Consider the following 17,599-nt stretch of genomic DNA (forward strand, 5'->3'; position numbering starts at 1 on the left):
GGAAGACCATGACTCCGGCTCTCACCTCTGCTCAGTTGCCTGCAGTTCTTAGGGTTGATACCTTGTGGGCTTTTCCCTGTCCATGTCTCCCATCCGCTCATGTTTGTACAGTCATGTCGGTAAAATTTCATGTGTATAGCTTCTGATTGAACCAGGAGACACAATCTCAAGGTAAATTCCCTGATCCTCTGGCTCTTAGAATCTTTTTACCACCACTTCTACAGTGCTCCCTGAGCCTTAGAATGGGAATGTTTTGTAGATGTACCCACTGAGACTCTGCATTTTGATTGGTTGTGATTTTCTGTATTGGTCTTCATCTGTGTCAAAAAGAAGTTTTCTTTGATGAAGGATGATACACTTACCTGTGGGTATAAAGGACAAATGTTATAGATTATAAGGGATTGTGCCATCTTAGTAAATTAGTAATTATAGATTCTCCTCCAGTAACCATGGGTTCAGCAGCACTGAATAGCTAGCTCAGGTGTTTGATTACATGTAGATCTGTGAGCCATATGTACCTCAGGAAAGGGCATTGGATATCCCACTGTTACAGACTGCTGTGAACCATCATGGGGGAGCTAGAAATATTTATGCCTTGCTACTTTTTAGAGGAAAATGTTTTCAGTTCTTTTAATTGATTCTGGTAATACTTAACATCTATGCTTTAAAATAGTGTACATGTACTTACAAGTCTTAATTCAACAGTGTTTGCGTTATTTGGTCTGTCTTTGTGTATCCTCAGGATATTTTGTTATGTAGGTGAATACAAATACAATAATATACTGTATACACTCTAATACATATTACATTTTTATGTCTATATAAGTATACTTTATTTGAATGTTTTACACATCAATGTTTATTAAGTATGTATTAATCCTAATTAAATTGTGTTTACTCTTAAGCTATGTAGAATGCCAGAATTTCACGTTGTTTGTTTGTTTGTTTGTTTTGGGTTTTTGAGACAAGGTTTCTCTGTGCCCCAGCTGTCCTGAAACTCTCTCTGTAGATCAAGCTGGCCTCCAACTCATGGAGATCTGACTGCCTCTACCTCCTGAGTACTAGGATCAAAGGCATGTACTACCACACCTGGTCCATTTAAAATACTTTTTTGTTATTGTTGTTGTTGTATTTTTTTAATTAAATATATTCTTCATTTACATTTCATATGTGAGACCTTTCCCAGTCCCCCCTCCCCAAAAACTTCCAACCCCTCCTCCTACCCCCTGCCTCCAAGCATATGCCCCTCCCCCAACCCACTCCCACCTCCCCCCACCCCAATTTCCCTTTGTTGGGGCATCTATTGAGCCTTCACAGGACCAGGACTTCTCTTCCTACTGACAAGGCATTCTTTTAATCTTTGGGAATTTCATACAGTGTATTTTGGACACATTCACGTCTCAATCCTCCCCCATTCAAAGTCCACATCTACCTTTCTACCTTCTCTCCCAGAGTCGTTCTTCTCTCTCTCTCTCTCTCTCCCTCCCTCTATTCCTCCCTCCGTCTCTCTCTCCCTCTCTCTCTCAAAAAAGAAAAAAAAGCCCACAAAATCCAATTTGTGCTGCCTATATACTCTTTGGTGTGGTATCATCCACTGGGTGTTGGTGGCCTACCAGGATCCCTCCTTTAAAGAGACTGACTCCCTGACTCAGAAGCCATTGTCCATAGCTCCTAACTTAGAGGCCTTAGAGGTGGCATACATGATTTGCTTCCTACTCTCTGTTTAGAGTACCAGCTGACTTGACCTTGTGCAGATGCTGTGTAGATGTCACAACTGCCGTGATGTCATGAGTGTACCCTGTCATGTACAAAAGACACTATTTGACTTCAGTGTCTCCCAACATCTGACTCTTAGAATCTTGTTCTTAGCCATTCTGACTGGGGTGAGATGAACTTTCCAAGTTCTAATATTCATTTTCCTAATTGTCAAGGATGCTGATTACTTTTTGAAATATTTCCAAGTCGTCTTTCTTTTTTTTCTCTTCAGAACTCTCTGTTCAGATTCAGAGCCCATTTTAAAAACCTGCTCTTTTTTTGATCATTTTTGAGTTGCTTATGTATTTTGCGTACTATTTGTTTTATCGTCCTCTTTAGATTCTCTAATAGTTTCCTCTGTTTTTATGAGGGTCCACTTGTCAGTTGATGGCTATAATTCCTGGGTACATAGCATTCCATTCCAGTAGTTATTTTGCGTGGTTCTACCTATGTGTTTTTTTTTTCCTAGAAGTTTCGACATTTCGGGTTTCAAATTGACATCTTTGATGCATTTGTAGTTAATTTTTGTTGTGCTAGGTACAGATCTGATTTCACTCGTCTAAGTGTAGGCATCCAGTTTTCCCAGCCTCATTTGTTGATGGTCCCATTTTTCCTCCAGTAGCCTGCCTATAATAGACTCCCTGTACTTTCCTACTGTGCACACCATGCTCATGTGTATAGCCTGCCTATAATAGACTTTCCTACTGTCCTACTTCTGCCCATGGAATGCCTTGGGCAAGGCGTTTCCTTCCCCTTCCTCAGCATGTTTTTGGCATCTTTGTCAAATCTCAAATAGTTGTAGTTATGTGTGCTCATGTTTGTATCTTCTGTTTTGCTATATGTATGTGCTTGTGTGCCAGTACTGTTTTATTGCATAGTTCTGTAGGACTGGTGATCTCTTCAGCATTGCTCTTTTTTCATCTGGGGTCTGTTGTAGTTCTACATGAATTTTAGAACGGTCTCATCTATTTCTGTGAAGGATATTGTGGGGATTTTGATTTGGATTGTATTGAATCTATAAACTGCTTTGAGTACAATGGTCATTTTGTAGCACTGATTCTGCAAATCCAGGAGTATGGGAGTCTTTTCCACACTCTAGCGCCTTCTTCATTTTCTTTTTATCAGAGATTTAATGTATTCATTGTAGAGTTCTTTTACCTCCTAATTTAGATTACTTCATAGTTAGTTTTCCCCCTTTGACACTTTGTAAATTGGAATGTGTATTTTGGTGGTATATGTGAAAACTGTTGTTAATAGGGATGTTATTGGTTTTTGTAGTTGATATTGTATCTTGCCTCTTTGGTGAAATTATTGATCACTTATACATATTTTCTGGTTGAGTTTTATATCCTATTATTTACAAATATAGATAATTTGACCTTTTTCCTATTTGTATCTTTTAGTTTCCTTCTCTTACCTTATTGTTCCAGCTAGTCTTTCAGTACTGTATTGAAAACAACTGGGGCTAGTGGCAGCCCTGTCTTGTTCATGATTTAAACAGGATTTCTTGGAGTATCATTCCATTTACAGTAATGTTAGCTGCATGTTTGTCACTTACAGCCTTTATTATGTGAGGTGTGTTCCCTCCAGTCCTATTCTCTTTAGGACTTTTATAGTGAAGGCATGTTGTTTTTTTTGTTTTTTGTTTTTGTTTTTTTTTTTTTTTTGAAGACTTAATAGCTTCGTCCCCATAATTTTTGGGACAAAGCCTATTGATTATTGTAGATGATCTTTTGATATATGCCTGAATTTGACTTGCAAGCATTTTATTGAGAATTTTTGCAACTATTCATCAATGATATTGCCTATAGTTTTTTGTTTGTTTGTTTGTTTTATCTTTATTGTGTTTTTGTTGTGTTTTTATCTGGTTTTGGTATTAGAGTAATACTGGCTTTGAAGAAGGAGTTTGGGGTGTTTTTTCTGTTTCTATTCTTTTGAATAATTTAAAAAGTATTGGTTGTAGATCTTTGAAAGTCTGGTAGAATTCTGCTGTGAATCCATCTGGCCCTGAACTTTTTCTTATCTGGAAAGCTTTTTTATTATTCTCCAAATTGTAGGAGTCTGTTCTCTCCTTCCGCTAAATTGGTCCTGGCAATTGAACTCAGGTTGTCAGGCTTGGTGACAGACTACTTTAATAGCACCTGATATACCACTGAGCTGTTATAGCAGACCACTTCTTACTACTGTGTAGATGAAGAAGTCAAAGCTCAAAGGCAGTTGGTTAGCAGGCCCAAATCTTCCTGTGCTGTTGAAGCACAGAAACAGGTGTTGTGCTGTGTACTGTGACATGTTTGTTCTAGAAGGTCATGCTGATTTAGATATGAGTGATGTCATTGTGTACTCAGCTCAAGGCATGTCTTTATTTAATCTCAGTTCTGAAGCTTTCGGTTCTGCTTGTTTGTTTGTTTTGCTTTTGTAATTCTTCATGTGAGATTCCTGGGCTTTCAGTATTATATGTGTTCAGTATTCAGAAGCTGTGACACACTTTTCTTTCTAAAATAGAAATCAGATGATGGCAAAGTAAAGAAGGAAATTTTTCTGAGTTGCCCTCTGCCCAGACTTTGGGTTCCTTTTTTCTGTGAATGTTTGTGGAGTGTTGGCCTTTCTAAGCACAGAAAGGTTGTCTTCTTTGTAAAGTTGTTATATATCTATCTGGTGTTTTGTTTTTGTTCCTGTGGATGCAGTAAAAGATGTTGTAGTTACTTTTCAATTGCTGTGACAAAATATCATGACTATACAACTTATAAAAGAAAGAATTTAATATAGGGCTGGTTCTACAATGTTAGACCTTATGACCGTCATGGCAATTAGCATGGAAGCAGGCAGGCAGACATGGCATTGGAGCAGGAGCTGAGAGCTTACATCTTGATTCACCAGTGTTAAGGCAGAGAGAATACTGGTGAAACCTCTATTTTATCAGGGCCACACCTCCAAGTCCTTCCCAAACAGTTCTACTTTGTACCAGAATTCAAACATATGAGCCTATGTGGTTTATTCTCAGTCAATCTGAAATATTCAACTATCTCATTCCCATAGGCTTGAGGCCATATAGCAATGAAAAATGTAAACTAATTTGAAAAGTCCTCAGAATCTTTCACAGTGTCAACATGCTTTAAAAGTACAGTCTTTTTTGAAACTCAAGGCAGTATCTTAATTGTAACCCCCTGAAAAAGCAAAAGCAAAAAGGAAACTGTTTGTTTAGACAAACAGCGGTAGAGAATATATTTTTTATCCCAATTGGGAGGAAAGGAGCATAGGAAGAAGATAATGAACCAAAGCAAGACTGAAACTCAGCAGGTTTCAACCCAGTCCTGGAGCTCCATGTCTTAATGTCAAAGAGCTTAGATGACTACACCCTTTTGTTTTGTTGACAGCAGCACACTTCCCTCTGGGCCTGGTTCCACTGCTTGTAAGCAGTTTTCTTTGGCAGACAGCCTACTGCTCTGATGCCTGGAATATCCTGGTGTTTCTACTTCAATCCAGTCTTGACTTTCACAGAACTTTAGGCAGTCATCTCTCAGGGCCTCCATATCTGCGCCTGGTTTTAGCAGATCCCTCTCATGACAGGAAGATTCTACAACCCCTCACTCCTATAACCTTTATAATTCTAAAGTCAGAACACATGGCTGATGTTGCCAGGCTCAGCTGCCTGCTTGGGATGGAGCCTGGTTCCCTTGAATTACATTTGCATAAACTTTCCTTTGTTGCATAAGCTTTCCTTTATTGTGGGATCAGAAAATTCCTTGTGTTTCCTTTTAACAAATTGAAAGCATTTCTGGGTGTTACCTTGCCCTGAGGGCATCACACCCTTTATTACATTTAGAATGAGGCCTCTCCTTACCTTTTCCAGCATAAATCTTGGTTCAAATGTTAAATTGCTTGGTGCTCTTTTTTTTTCCTTCTTCTTCAATTTGTATATTTTTCTGTTTCTTTTTTCCCAGCTTGCCTGTTTTTTTTTTTTTGTAGACCTATATAAGAATGATTACTAATAACTGTACTACAGAGAAAATACTATGCTTTCTTGAAATCTCCTCTGCCAATGAAATTAGCCCATAGCTTTCCAGTTTTGCCTCAGTCAGAATTTTCTAACCAGGGCAGAAGACAACCATGTTCTTTGCCAAAACACCACAAGAATGGTCTCTAGCCCAGCTACTACTATTACTTCCTTCTGAAACCTCTTAAGCTGGATCTCCACATTATTTTCAGAACGTTAGTTTTCCAAGCTCCTACTGGGATGCTTGTTAAGCACTGAGTACAGCATGCAGCCACTTTCTTAGTCCAGAGTCTTCCAAATTTGTCCAAATCAGCATTATCAGGCCTGTCACAGTAACACCCACAGTAATAACCACCAGCAAATTTCTGTCTAGTTATTTTCAATTGCTGTGATAAAACCCCATGACCAAGGCAACTTCTAAAAGAAAGAGTTTAATTTAAGGCTTATGGTTCTAGAGGATGAGAATCTATGGCATTCGGGGCAATGAAGATGGCAGCAGTCAGGCAGATATGGTTCTGGAGCAATAGGTAAGAACTTATATCTTAATCCATTCATGTGAGGCAGAAAAAACTAACTAGGAATGGCCTGGGATTGTGAAGCCTCCAAGACTGCCCCCAGTGACATACCTCCTCCTACAAAGCCACACGCCCTAGTCCTTCCCAAACAGTTCTTCAAGCTTTTAGCCAAGCATTCAAGTATACGAGCCTATGGGGGTAATTCTCATTTAAACCACCACCGGAGTATTGAAAGATCATCCCTAACAAGTCACAAAGATCATTGGAGTTGAGGCTTTTTCATTTGGATTCAGATATCTGTTCCATTTTCCATTAGTGAAATGATGTCTACAATAAATCTCATGCTAGTTCTTACGCAGGATATGACATATATTCTAAAAGTTAGGATGATCAATTGTTGGTGGCACAAGAAATTATAACATCTGTTATAACACTATACAGTGCTTAGAGAGAACACACAGACATTTGAAACTAACATAATGTGTTCCCCTTTGTATTTGCTTCCTGTATTACATTTCCAATTTACCTGTCTGTGGCCTTTGCTTATTTATAAATGGATATTCTACCCAACTTGCAGGATGGCCATGTTATTAAAGTAAGATTTTATATGTAAATTATCCGTGGCTAATACACACACACACACATACATACATACACACACACCAGTGATTATTTCTCCCCATTTAATTTAACTGTAATAAGCATGCATTATTATGCATACACGAATGGCAGGTAAGCCACTGTATGATATTAGTATAGTGCAAGATGGTTGATATCAAAAGGACAAAGGATAAGAGTTGAACTTGAAGAAAACAGAGCTCTGTTGCATTTTTTTAGTATGCATATAAATCAATGTAACTGCTGGGTAAAACATTGACAGTTTCTCAGAGTTATGCAAGGAAGCTATGTGTAGCGGTGAGTACCTGTTTTCTTGGATATTCAGGAGGCTGTGAGGAAGGGTTACCTCAGCCCAGAAAGCTCAAGACCCTGTCTCTTTAAAAAATAAAATAAAATAAATTTGAAAAGTTATATATGGTGTGTTTTGTTGCCTAGGAATTCTATTTCTAGGCATCTACCCAAGATATAAGGACATGTATGCAAATGTTTTTCAAGTTACCAGGGAAACTGAGGTTTCCTTTTTTGGGTTCTTAGTCTTAATATGAAAATAATTTAAAAATGGACTCAAAAGGAAGCTCAAGGATAATTTTATTGGAATCCGAGAGCAAACAACAGGGAAGGCAAGCTGCAAACCTTGGTGGCTCCTTAGAATACGCAGATGGAGCAGAGAAAGAGAGGCCATGACTTCTGCAATGGAGGCTGGCTAACCATGGTGGAGGTCTTAGAGCCTTAGAGAGTGAGTGAGCAAGTGTCACAGAAAACATAGTCAACCTTCAGTCAGTATCCAAGTAGAGCCAAAAAGAAAGGAAAAGAAAAAGTTGCACTTTTTAAAGTTAGGATTCAGGAAAGTGGGTGGCCACATGGCAGAGGCTCTCCGTGTTATGTGGTGGGAATTGCAGACAGCTGCGTGAGGAAGGTTCTTCTGGGAAGGACAAGCACAGTCTCACATGGGAGGGTAGTTGATCCTTTCTTCTCTGAGCACGTCTTCGGATGACTCAGAAATCCCACTGGATAGAGTGCTGGGTGGGTACATTCTTAGCCAGGTGATTGACAGGCCAAGTTGGACTTTTCTTTCCCTATTGACATGGGAACTTTCTACATATTCCTTCCTGTCCTGGAATTCACTATGTCGACCAGGCTTATCTTGAACCCAGAGAGATCTGCCTGCCTCTGAGATTAAAGGCATGTGCCACTACACCCATGGATGCTGCATTATATGTCTGCACCATGTGTGAGAAGTGCCCAAGGAGGCCAGAACTATAGTTAGCATTTGTGAGCCACCGTGTGGGTGCTGGGAACTGAACCCTGTCCTCTGAAAAAACAGCTGGTGTCTTTAATCACTGAACCATCTCTCTGGCTATCGAATTGACTCTTTTAAAAAGAAAATAATAGATATTTTATTTATTTACATTTCAAATGTTATCCCCTTTCCCAATTTCTCCCCCCAGAAACCCCCTACACCATCCCTCCTCTTCCTGCTTCCATGAGGGTGTACCTCAACCCTCCCACTCACTCCTGCCTCCCCGCCCTCGAATTCCTCTACACTGGGGCATTGAGCCTTCACAGAACCAAGGACCTCTTCTCCCATTGATGCCCAACAAGGCCATCCTCTGCTACATATATGGCTGGAGTCATGGGTCCCTCCATGTGTACTCCTTGGTTGGTGGATTAGACCCTGGGAGCTCAGAAGCCAGCAGTAAGTGAGTTTTGTTCTATAGCCAGGGCAGGAGGCTGAATTTAGATTCTATTCCTTTGACTTTGCCTGACTGAAAAGGTCACCTTTTTTCATGGTAATTTAAATCCCAAGGATTAGCAAATCTGGTGTTTACTTTTGTAGTGCTACCAAAGAAATGAGACTTAGGGATGAAGCTACTGTAACATTCTCCCTTCTGAAGAAGTAACCTTAAAACCCTGTAGGAATCAGAGCATGGAGGAGAGTCCCCAAGCACTTTTGGCATTTCTGACCTCAAGCCAATGTCAACCTAAGATACTTCCTGTTTCTGTCCAAGGACAAGAACCAGTGTCCCTCAACTGCTTGCCCTATTTCTAACGCCTGTCATCAGTACCAGCAGCATAAATATTAGCTTAAACATAGGTGTTTCCATTCAGTGAGTCCCAAGCTCTACAGAGTGTAATAACACGGACAGTAGCCACACAGAAAATGTAAATTTAAAAAGGGAAGGATGGGCATTAGCAGGCAGATGTCTGTGAGTTAGAGACCAGCCTGGTGTCTATGCGAGGCTATGCAGAGAACAGGCAGGGCTATAGAGAGAGTCCCTGTCCAAGAGAGAGAGAGAGAGACAGAGACAGAGACAGACAGACAGACAGAGTAGGAGAGACAGACAGACAGAGTAGGAGAGACAGACAGACAGACAGACAAAGATAGAGAGAGACAGAGAGAGAGATTTTACTTTATCAATTCTTGTAAAAAAGTCAAGACTATAGAATAAAAACCCAGAAAGTGTCACTGTCTCCCTGTTTAGTTTCTGTTTTCCTGATCGGTCCATTGAGAAGAGTGGAGTGTTGAAGTCACCCATGATTATTGTGTTAGGTGCAATGTGCGCTTTAAACTTTAGTAAAGTTTCTTTTATGAATGAGGGTGCCCTTGCATTTGGAGCATAGATGTTCAGAATTGAAAGTTCTTCTTGTTAGATTTTTCCTTTGACCAGCAAGAAGTGTCCTTCCATATCTCTTTTGATGACTTTAGGTTGAAAGTCAATTTTATCTGATATTAGAGTTGCTACTCTGGCTTGTTTCCTGAGACCATTTGGTTGTAGAATTGTCTTCCAGCCTTTTACTCTAAGGTATTTTTTGTCTTTGACACTGAGGTGTTTCCTGTGTGCAGCAAAATGTAGGGTCCTGTTTATATATCCAGTCTGTTAGTCTATGTCTTCTTATTGGGGAATTGAGTCCATTGATGTTAAGAGATATTAAGGAGTAGTGGTTATTGCTTCCTATCATTTTTGATACTGTTTGAATTTTATACATAAGAGTATTTTCCATTTTTGCCAGATGTATTTATTTTAGTTTTAAAAATTACTATTGCCACGGAAAGACATTATTAAATAAAAAATATTCTTTTCTTTTTTGATAAAAATTTTAAAAAAGGAAGTGAGATAAGAAATGGAGTTGATTGTAGAACTCTGAGGGCAGAAAAGCTTTGTTGTGAGGGAAAAACAAGTGAAATGAGAGCCCAGCTGTTTCCTGACATTCACCGAACTACATTGAAAATGGATGGTATGGATGGTAGATAAACTAAACCTCAGTAAATCGAGCTGGAACTCACCCAACTCTCTCCTGTATTTTGTTTTCGAATTGCGCCTTTAAAGTAGGTAAACGGTTTTCAGAACGCTGCCCAAGGACAGGAGTCCTTCCCCAGGTGTCAGAATGTCCTTTGGGTTTTCAGTGGCCCCTGCTCTTTGCACTGGCTTCCATTTTTTTGTTCCTCATGTCTTTTGGCACAGCAGCTTCCGGTTAGTGTTAAAAGAACGTAAGTAAGGGAAGAGTCTGGATGCCGAACAGCCAGGCACCCTTGTAGAATCTTTAACATACCCCACCCTGAGCTACAGTCCTGAAGAGCTACTTTTCTAGCAATCCTAGACAGATCATGCCATTCAAAAATGACTCTCCTCATGTGTGTTTAATTTTATTAGTTGAAAGAAAACGTGTGCAGTATTTTTAGTTGGCTAATGGACACACTCCATGTTAACCTTATTCTCAGCACAGTTCCCTTTGCTCACTGTGTGATCATTGTTTCAGGCCGGCCTTCTACCCTTATATATGATTTATGATCTTGGCCCATGTTAGTTTTTATTTCATTCTTCATTGGATGACTTTCTTTCTTTTTTTCTTTTTTTCTGACCAGGAGGTCAGAAGATAAGGAGACAGAAAAGTTTGGCATCAGGTCTTGTACTAGCTGTCTGTGTCTTATGCCAAGCAAACTTATTACGAAATATTGCATATGATGTTTCCCGGAGAAAAATGAGTCAGGTTCAGTGGAGATATGATGGCATGAAATAGGCAGGAATTTAGCATCCTGCTAATGCAGGCAATTGCGCAAGCAGTGTTGCACAAGTGGAACAGAGTATTCAGAGACTTAGCACACAGTGGTCTTGGGAATGATAAGTCCAGTCTTTCTGCAGGAAGAAAAGCCAAAAGCCTAAACTCCTTTGAGGCCCAGGTCCCAGCCCAAGACTAGACCTTGCCAAGTCTGCCTCTCGGCAAGGACACAAAGCTATTTTTCTTTTGTCCCTTTTGCAGAACCTCTGAGAAAACCTTAAATTTGTCTGGCTCTCTACAGCACATACCTTTATGAGCAAGTGTTTCTGGAAAGAAGGCATACCTTTCACCGAACCTTCTGCAAAGGTAGTGAACTAATTAGAACATGAGTGATTGGCCTGTGGCAGGTCCATGCTCTAATCACAGTTTATCTTAGGATTTCTTTAGCCCCTCATAGACATCTTTTAGTCATGACTGTGTCTGACCTATCATCCTCATGACAGGTAAAACCCTTGAAATAAATTAATAGACCACCAGCTTCCAGCAACCAACAGGCGAGGTGACATAGCATCCGAGTTCAGATTTCCTACTTTGCTTTATCTAACATTTCTACAAGCATTTTTAAAAGCTGTCTTGATTTATGACTTTTTTGTTTCTATATGAAAATTCATGAACAAACCTTTTACTCTTTTGAAACTTGGAACTTGTAATAATGTGAAGCTGTGTTCTTAGGGCATGGTAACTCATATTTGACTCCAGAATAGACTATTTATTCTATTTGAGGTGAGAATTGGATTTTCCTCTTGACAGTTTCCATATTATTTTCTTTTTTAATGTGTAAGAAAAGTATGTAATTTTGAGTATACAATTTTGTTGGAAAAGCTGAGTATTTCTGTGTTAATCTGCTCCACAATATGAAGAAAGATAATGCCTACTACTGTTTCCTTTGAGTATATGATAATTTTGTTAGCTAAATTATATTGCAAGTATAATATGAAATTTTGTGTCTTAAATCATAAATTTCTGAATTTTATCTTGGAAATTATGTTTTTTAATTGTTATTCGTTCTTTCATGATTTTATTTAATGGGGTTTTATCATATTTACTCCTTCCCCAAATCCTCACAGATTCATCCCATTCTTTCCTAAGTTTGAGAACCCAGTTTTTAAGCCCATCAAACACAGTTTGTGTTGCCAATATACTTACTCTTGGATGTGTGGCCTTTCACTGGAGCAGAGCAGGCTCCTACCAGGGGCTTCCCCTTTAAGAAGAATAATTCCCCCTCTCAGAAGCTATTAGTTGTCAGTAGATCCTTAGCTCCAGGTGATACTTTTGCCTTCTCTATTGTGAGTTCATTTGAACAACTGTTCAGCTGGATCTGTAAAATACTGTTTTCTTGAAATTCATTGCATCTGGCTCTGTGTTTTGATTTTTTTGAGAGGTTTCTCTGTGTAGCCTTCGCTGTCCTGGAACTTGTTCTGTAGACCAGGCTGCCCTTTGAACTCAGATCTGCCTGCTTCTTCTTTCTTTCTTTCTTTCTTTCTTTCTTTCTTTCTTTTCTTTCTTTCTTTCTTTCTTTCTTTCTTTTCTTCTCTTTCTTTCTTTCTTTCTTTCTTTCTTCTTTCTTTCTTCCCTTCCTTCTTTCTTCCTTTCTTCCTTCCTTCCTCCTTCTTCTTTCTCTTTCTTTCTTTCTTTCCTTCTTCCTTCCTTCCTTCCTTCCTTCCTTCCTTCCTTCCTTCCTTCCTTCCTTCCTTCCTTCCTTCCTCCTCCACTCCCTCCTCCCCCCTCCCTCCCTCCCTCCCTCCCTCCTTTCTTTCTTTCTCTTCTTCTTTCTTTCTTTCTTTCTTTCTTTCTTTCTTTCTTTCTTTCTTTCTTCTTCCTTCCTTCCTTCCTTCTTTCTTCCTTTCTTCCTTCCTTTCCTTCCTTCCTTCTTTCCTTCCTTCCTTCCTCTTCCTTCCTTCCTTCCTTCCTTCCTTTCTTTCTTTCTTCTTCTTTTTCTTTCTTTCTTTCTTTCTTTCTTTCTTCTTTCTTTCTTTCTTTCTTTCTTTCTTTCTCTTTTTCTATCATTTTGCCTCTGGATCTTATAGTCTTTCTACCTCCCTTTCCTGCAGTGATCCCTGAGCCTTGGAAGGAGGCACAGAATAAAGATGTCTTATTTAGCACTGGGCACTCTTCAGTCTCTCACTATCTGCACATTGGCCAGTTGTGGATCTCTGTGTTAGTCACCAAAATGAAACTTTTCAGATAAGGGTTGAGAGAGACACTATGGGCATAGCAGTAAGTCATTAGGAGGTATTTGCTACTATGCCTATTTAGCAGAGTAATGATAATAGGTTCTCCCTTACCACCTATGACCTGTCTAGCCACAGGTTCTCTGACCTGATAATGCCGAATCAGAATTTTAACATTTGGAGTGGGCTTTAAATCCAATCACAAAGCAGTTGGTTATTCCCATGGCATGCCGTTATTGCACCAGTGGTCATGTCTTCCCATACTGATTATTATTAGACTTTTATTGAGGGCTAGCACCTTCCAGTACTAGGGATGGTAGCCAGTAAAAATGAAGCAAGCTTCCAGGTCTATACCTTGATTTCATCATCTTCTAGGAGTCAAGTATGTGGACTTTTCAACAACCGGGTCTTACCATAACGTTCTGAAGTATAACTAAGAGTTTGTGGCAATAGCCTGTAATGTTTAGGGGAATATGGCACCTCAATGGCCAACAACTCCAACAAAGGTCACCCATTCCTGTCAGTGGGCTTTATACTTCATAGTCTGTGAGTGATGTTTAGTAAGGACACTGTTGTCCATTATAGGGTAATGCCATTTAAACTCTTTTTTTTTTTTAATAAGTCTTAGGCTTTTAATCCGAAATACTTGAGAAGCTGAGACAGGAGGATAGAAATTTGAATGCCTAACTAGGGCACAGAGTTTGTTCAAGTGCCTGTATAGGCAATTTAATGATCTCCTGTTCGAGACTGAGCACAAAATAAAACATGGGGGAGATTGGGGTGGGGGAAAGCAACTGAAGCACATGCCTAGCACAGGTTCAATCCTACTACAAAACAAATAAGGCATATTAAGTGCCTAAAGTCTTAAAAACAAAAATTATTGAGGTGTGTTGAACGAGTGCACTTCTCAGATACATTGTTCCCCTAGCAGCATTATGAGTCTTGTCTTTTTCTTTATATTCTTATCAGTGGGGCATATCAGGACTTTCTTTTCTATCTTTTTAATTAAAAAGCTTATCTTTTCTTAGATAATTATATAATTTCTTTATTATTGTTAATTATGGCCAAGTCGTTTTGAACATTTCCTGTATGTTGACACTTTTCCCACACTGTAGTAATCCACATTGCAAGACTAAAATCATTTGTTTTCCTGGATTTCTTCAGGCCCCTGCAGCCCCCTGATAACGGCTGGCTATAAGGGACGTGTATAGGTTACTTCTCATCTCTTCACCATTCTTTGGTCATTCCTGGCAGTGACCATTCTTGGGCCAGAAAAGGAAGCCGTTTGGTTTGTAGCCCTTCTCCCTTCTTCCAACTATTTATAATCTGCAAGAGGGTGGTGTTTGCTTTCATTTTTAGATCTGGAGCCCTCCCTCCCCTAGGTTTTTTATGAACCTGTTTTATTGTAGAAGTTGCTCATTTCCTTGTGTCTTTTCTTCTGCCAACTTTTCAACTATTTAATGATATTACTCTTTCTGTATTGTATAGATGCTTACTCTTGTTTGACTTTTAATTTGGTATGGAATAATTTTATCTGTAGGAGATAAAGATTTTTAATGTAATTGAGTTCAGGTCCTTTGCCACATCTGTTGTCAGGCAGAGAAAAACTGTGTCCATAGCATTATGGGTGCTCACAGATCCCCCTCAGGATATGTAATATGTAGTTAGGACTAACTTGTGTCTTATGGTATGCATCTTCCTGAAGTCTTTAAGAGAGTGGCTGACTTTAGAAATACTGCTTGTAAGAAGTTATCAAGGTCTCTGAAGTACAATTAGGGATGGGAAATGGCTTCCATTAATTCCCTAAGTGACTATTACTTCTCAGTCTTGGTTTTAAGAGAATTCTCTTTTTTAGCAGTACTTCAGGATTTGTAGAGCTTAGGGATAAAGCTTCTTACAAGCAGTATTTTTTATTTAATTTTTATTAATCATTTTATTTATTTACATTACAAATGATATCCCCCTTCCTGGTTTTCCCTCCACCAAGCCCCCATCCCTCTTCTACCCACTCACCAACTCCCACCTAATCCCTCTAGGTGGGCAACAAGCCTCTACAGAACCAAGGGCCTCCCCCATTGATGCCAGATAAGGCCATCCTCTGCTACATATGTATGTGGAGCCATGGGTCCCTTCATGTGTACTCTTTGGTTAGTGGTTTAGTTCCTCGAGCTCTGAGTGACCCAGTTAGGTGTACCCCGGAAAGACTAAACTGGAGGTGGGGAGGTGGATGAAGGCATGAGCAGTCTACCTGGGTTCCAGCCAAATGTGGGGTTCCTGGGAGGTTGTTGGGGAGTCACAAAGGAATGCAGATGGAGTTCCCTGAGTTCTTCATTGATGCTGTACTTAGCCATTTCTCTCTGGCCATCTGCATTCCTTTGCCACTTGGTGGGCCAACCCCAACTGGATGGAGTTGGGTAGGAGGAGAAACTGAGGCAGACAGTGGTGGAAATCCTCTCTTTTCTTGCATCTAAGAGAACACTTGATCTGGAGCTCTTATGTGTTGCTGAGGAAACCTTACTTAAAGTGTCCCAAACGCTAGGTCCCACCACTGTCAAGTGAATAGATTGAGTGTGGCTTTCATGACATTGTGAAACATAAAGATCTGGAAATAGTGACAGTATGTGGGAGATGTCAGTCAAAAACAAAAGTATTAGGGAAAAAGAACTCCCAGTGCTTTGTATTATTCGTTATTTGCTATTTTGAAATATCATGTTTGTAAAATGGGGCTAAGTGTTGCTGAGTGGTTGGAACGACTTGCCTAGTGTATACGGGCCTTTTGCTTGATCCTTAGCAACTCCTTTCCCCCAAGGATTGTCTTTTGTTTACCCTCTTAAGGAAATATTTGTGTATAATATATTTAGAGGCATAGGAAAATAGTTGCTTCAGTTTCCCTCCCTTTAAAAATGTTTTGAAGAAATAAAACATCTCTGAGAAAGGGAGGCAATGGACTTTCCTATTACTTATTGCTTGCCTCTCTGCTAGCTTTCTGTGAGTTTCTCCATTGCCACTCTCTCCTTGTTAACTTCCTGAGACATTTTCAGTAGTGTACAAAGCACTGACAAAGTTTTTTTGTTTTGTTTTTGCTTTTATTTCTAGTGCACAGAGGCCAAAAAACATTGCTGGTATTTTGAAGGACTCTATCCCACATACTATATGTAAGTATAGTGCCTTCCTGCTGATTTGACTGTGGTCAGTTGTTTTCTCCGGGAGTAGTTTCTTTTATAGGTATAGGATTGATTGGATTGTTGGATAGAGAAAGTGCAGGAGAGTGGTGTTTTTGGCAATTAAGTTTGAGAAGTCCAGAGGCAGTTTTTACAGGGATACTTTACAGAGACAAGTTGCAGAGAGAACAAGCTAGACACAGATGGAGACAGAATGAGTCAGGGAATAAGAAAGAGCCAGAAGATTAGAACAGATTGCCAGAGTTAGTCTGAGACCAGGAAGAGCAATTCAGTGAGAATCTGAGAGAAGCCACATTGAATCAGTCAGCTTGGAGGGGAGTTTGTGCCAAAACAACTAAGTTGAACCAGCCAGCCAGAGTTAGAAAGAACTAGAAAGGGCACTCTTATTCAGCAGTAAGTCTCTGAGATGACAATTACATAAGGCAAATAAGTTTCTTTTACAGAAATAATGATAGACTTCCAACTTAAAAAAAGAAGCCTAGGTCCAAACAAATTCATAACATAATTCTTTCAGACTTTCCTAAATCTCCAGTCAATACTTCTTAAATCATTCAAACAAACAGACATGAAAGGGATATGCCACACTTCTTTTACAAATCCAATATTACTCTAATATTAAGACCAAGTAAAACACAACAAAATCCAAAATCACAGGCCAGAATTCCTGATGAACACAGATGCAAAAAAATTCTTAACAAAATATTTGCAAGCAAAGGCGGGCATGTATCAAAAAGATCATTCACTGTGATCAAGTTGACTCTTCATGATCATTTCAGTAGTGCAATAAAAACCTTTGAAAAAATTCAGCATGCCTTTATGCTTAAAGTCCTAGAGAGAGTAAGACTGGAGGGAATATCCCTTAGCATAATAAAGACAGTCCATGACAAACACACAGTCAATATTTATATAAAATGGAAAAAAAATCTTCCAAGCAACCTTATTACAATTGGGAACAAGACAGGGCTGTTCCCTGTCTGCAGCACTTTTTAGTAAACTTGCTCTCCTGCTAAAGTAGTCGCATGGGAGGAGAAAGTTGATAAGATAAAAATAAGTAAAATTATTCCTGTTTACAGAGGGTGTTATATGTACATAAGTGATCCCAAAAACTCTAACAGAAACCTCTGGAAATGATCAATTGTTTTAGCAAAGTGACAGAATCCAAAATCAGCTTTCAAAGTACCCTTTATATATGTAAACAAAAAACATCTGAGAAAGAGATAATGGAAATACTCCCATTCCCAATAGTCTTTAAAAAAATCTAGTAGTAAATTTAACCAAGGAGGTGAAAGACCTACAATTAAAAAT

General features: G+C 39.3%; 1 protein-coding gene across 2 annotated transcripts in view; it reads left to right on the forward strand.

Annotated features, from left to right (window-relative positions):
* Vopp1 (VOPP1 WW domain binding protein) overlaps positions 1 to 17,599 on the forward strand; it is a 65,563-nt gene that overhangs the window by 14,585 nt on the left and 33,379 nt on the right. The window contains exon 2 of one of the 2 annotated variants that reach the window (XM_052173811.1): positions 16,209 to 16,267. The exons of the other annotated variant lie outside the window; for it this stretch is intronic. Coding sequence (XP_052029771.1) covers positions 16,209 to 16,267 — 59 coding nt within the window. The remainder of the gene's footprint in view (positions 1 to 16,208; positions 16,268 to 17,599) is intronic. 2 annotated transcript variants of the gene reach the window in all.

This window comes from Apodemus sylvaticus, chromosome 2 (genome assembly GCF_947179515.1).
Source record: "Apodemus sylvaticus chromosome 2, mApoSyl1.1, whole genome shotgun sequence".
NCBI classification, from domain to species: domain Eukaryota; kingdom Metazoa; phylum Chordata; class Mammalia; order Rodentia; family Muridae; genus Apodemus; species Apodemus sylvaticus.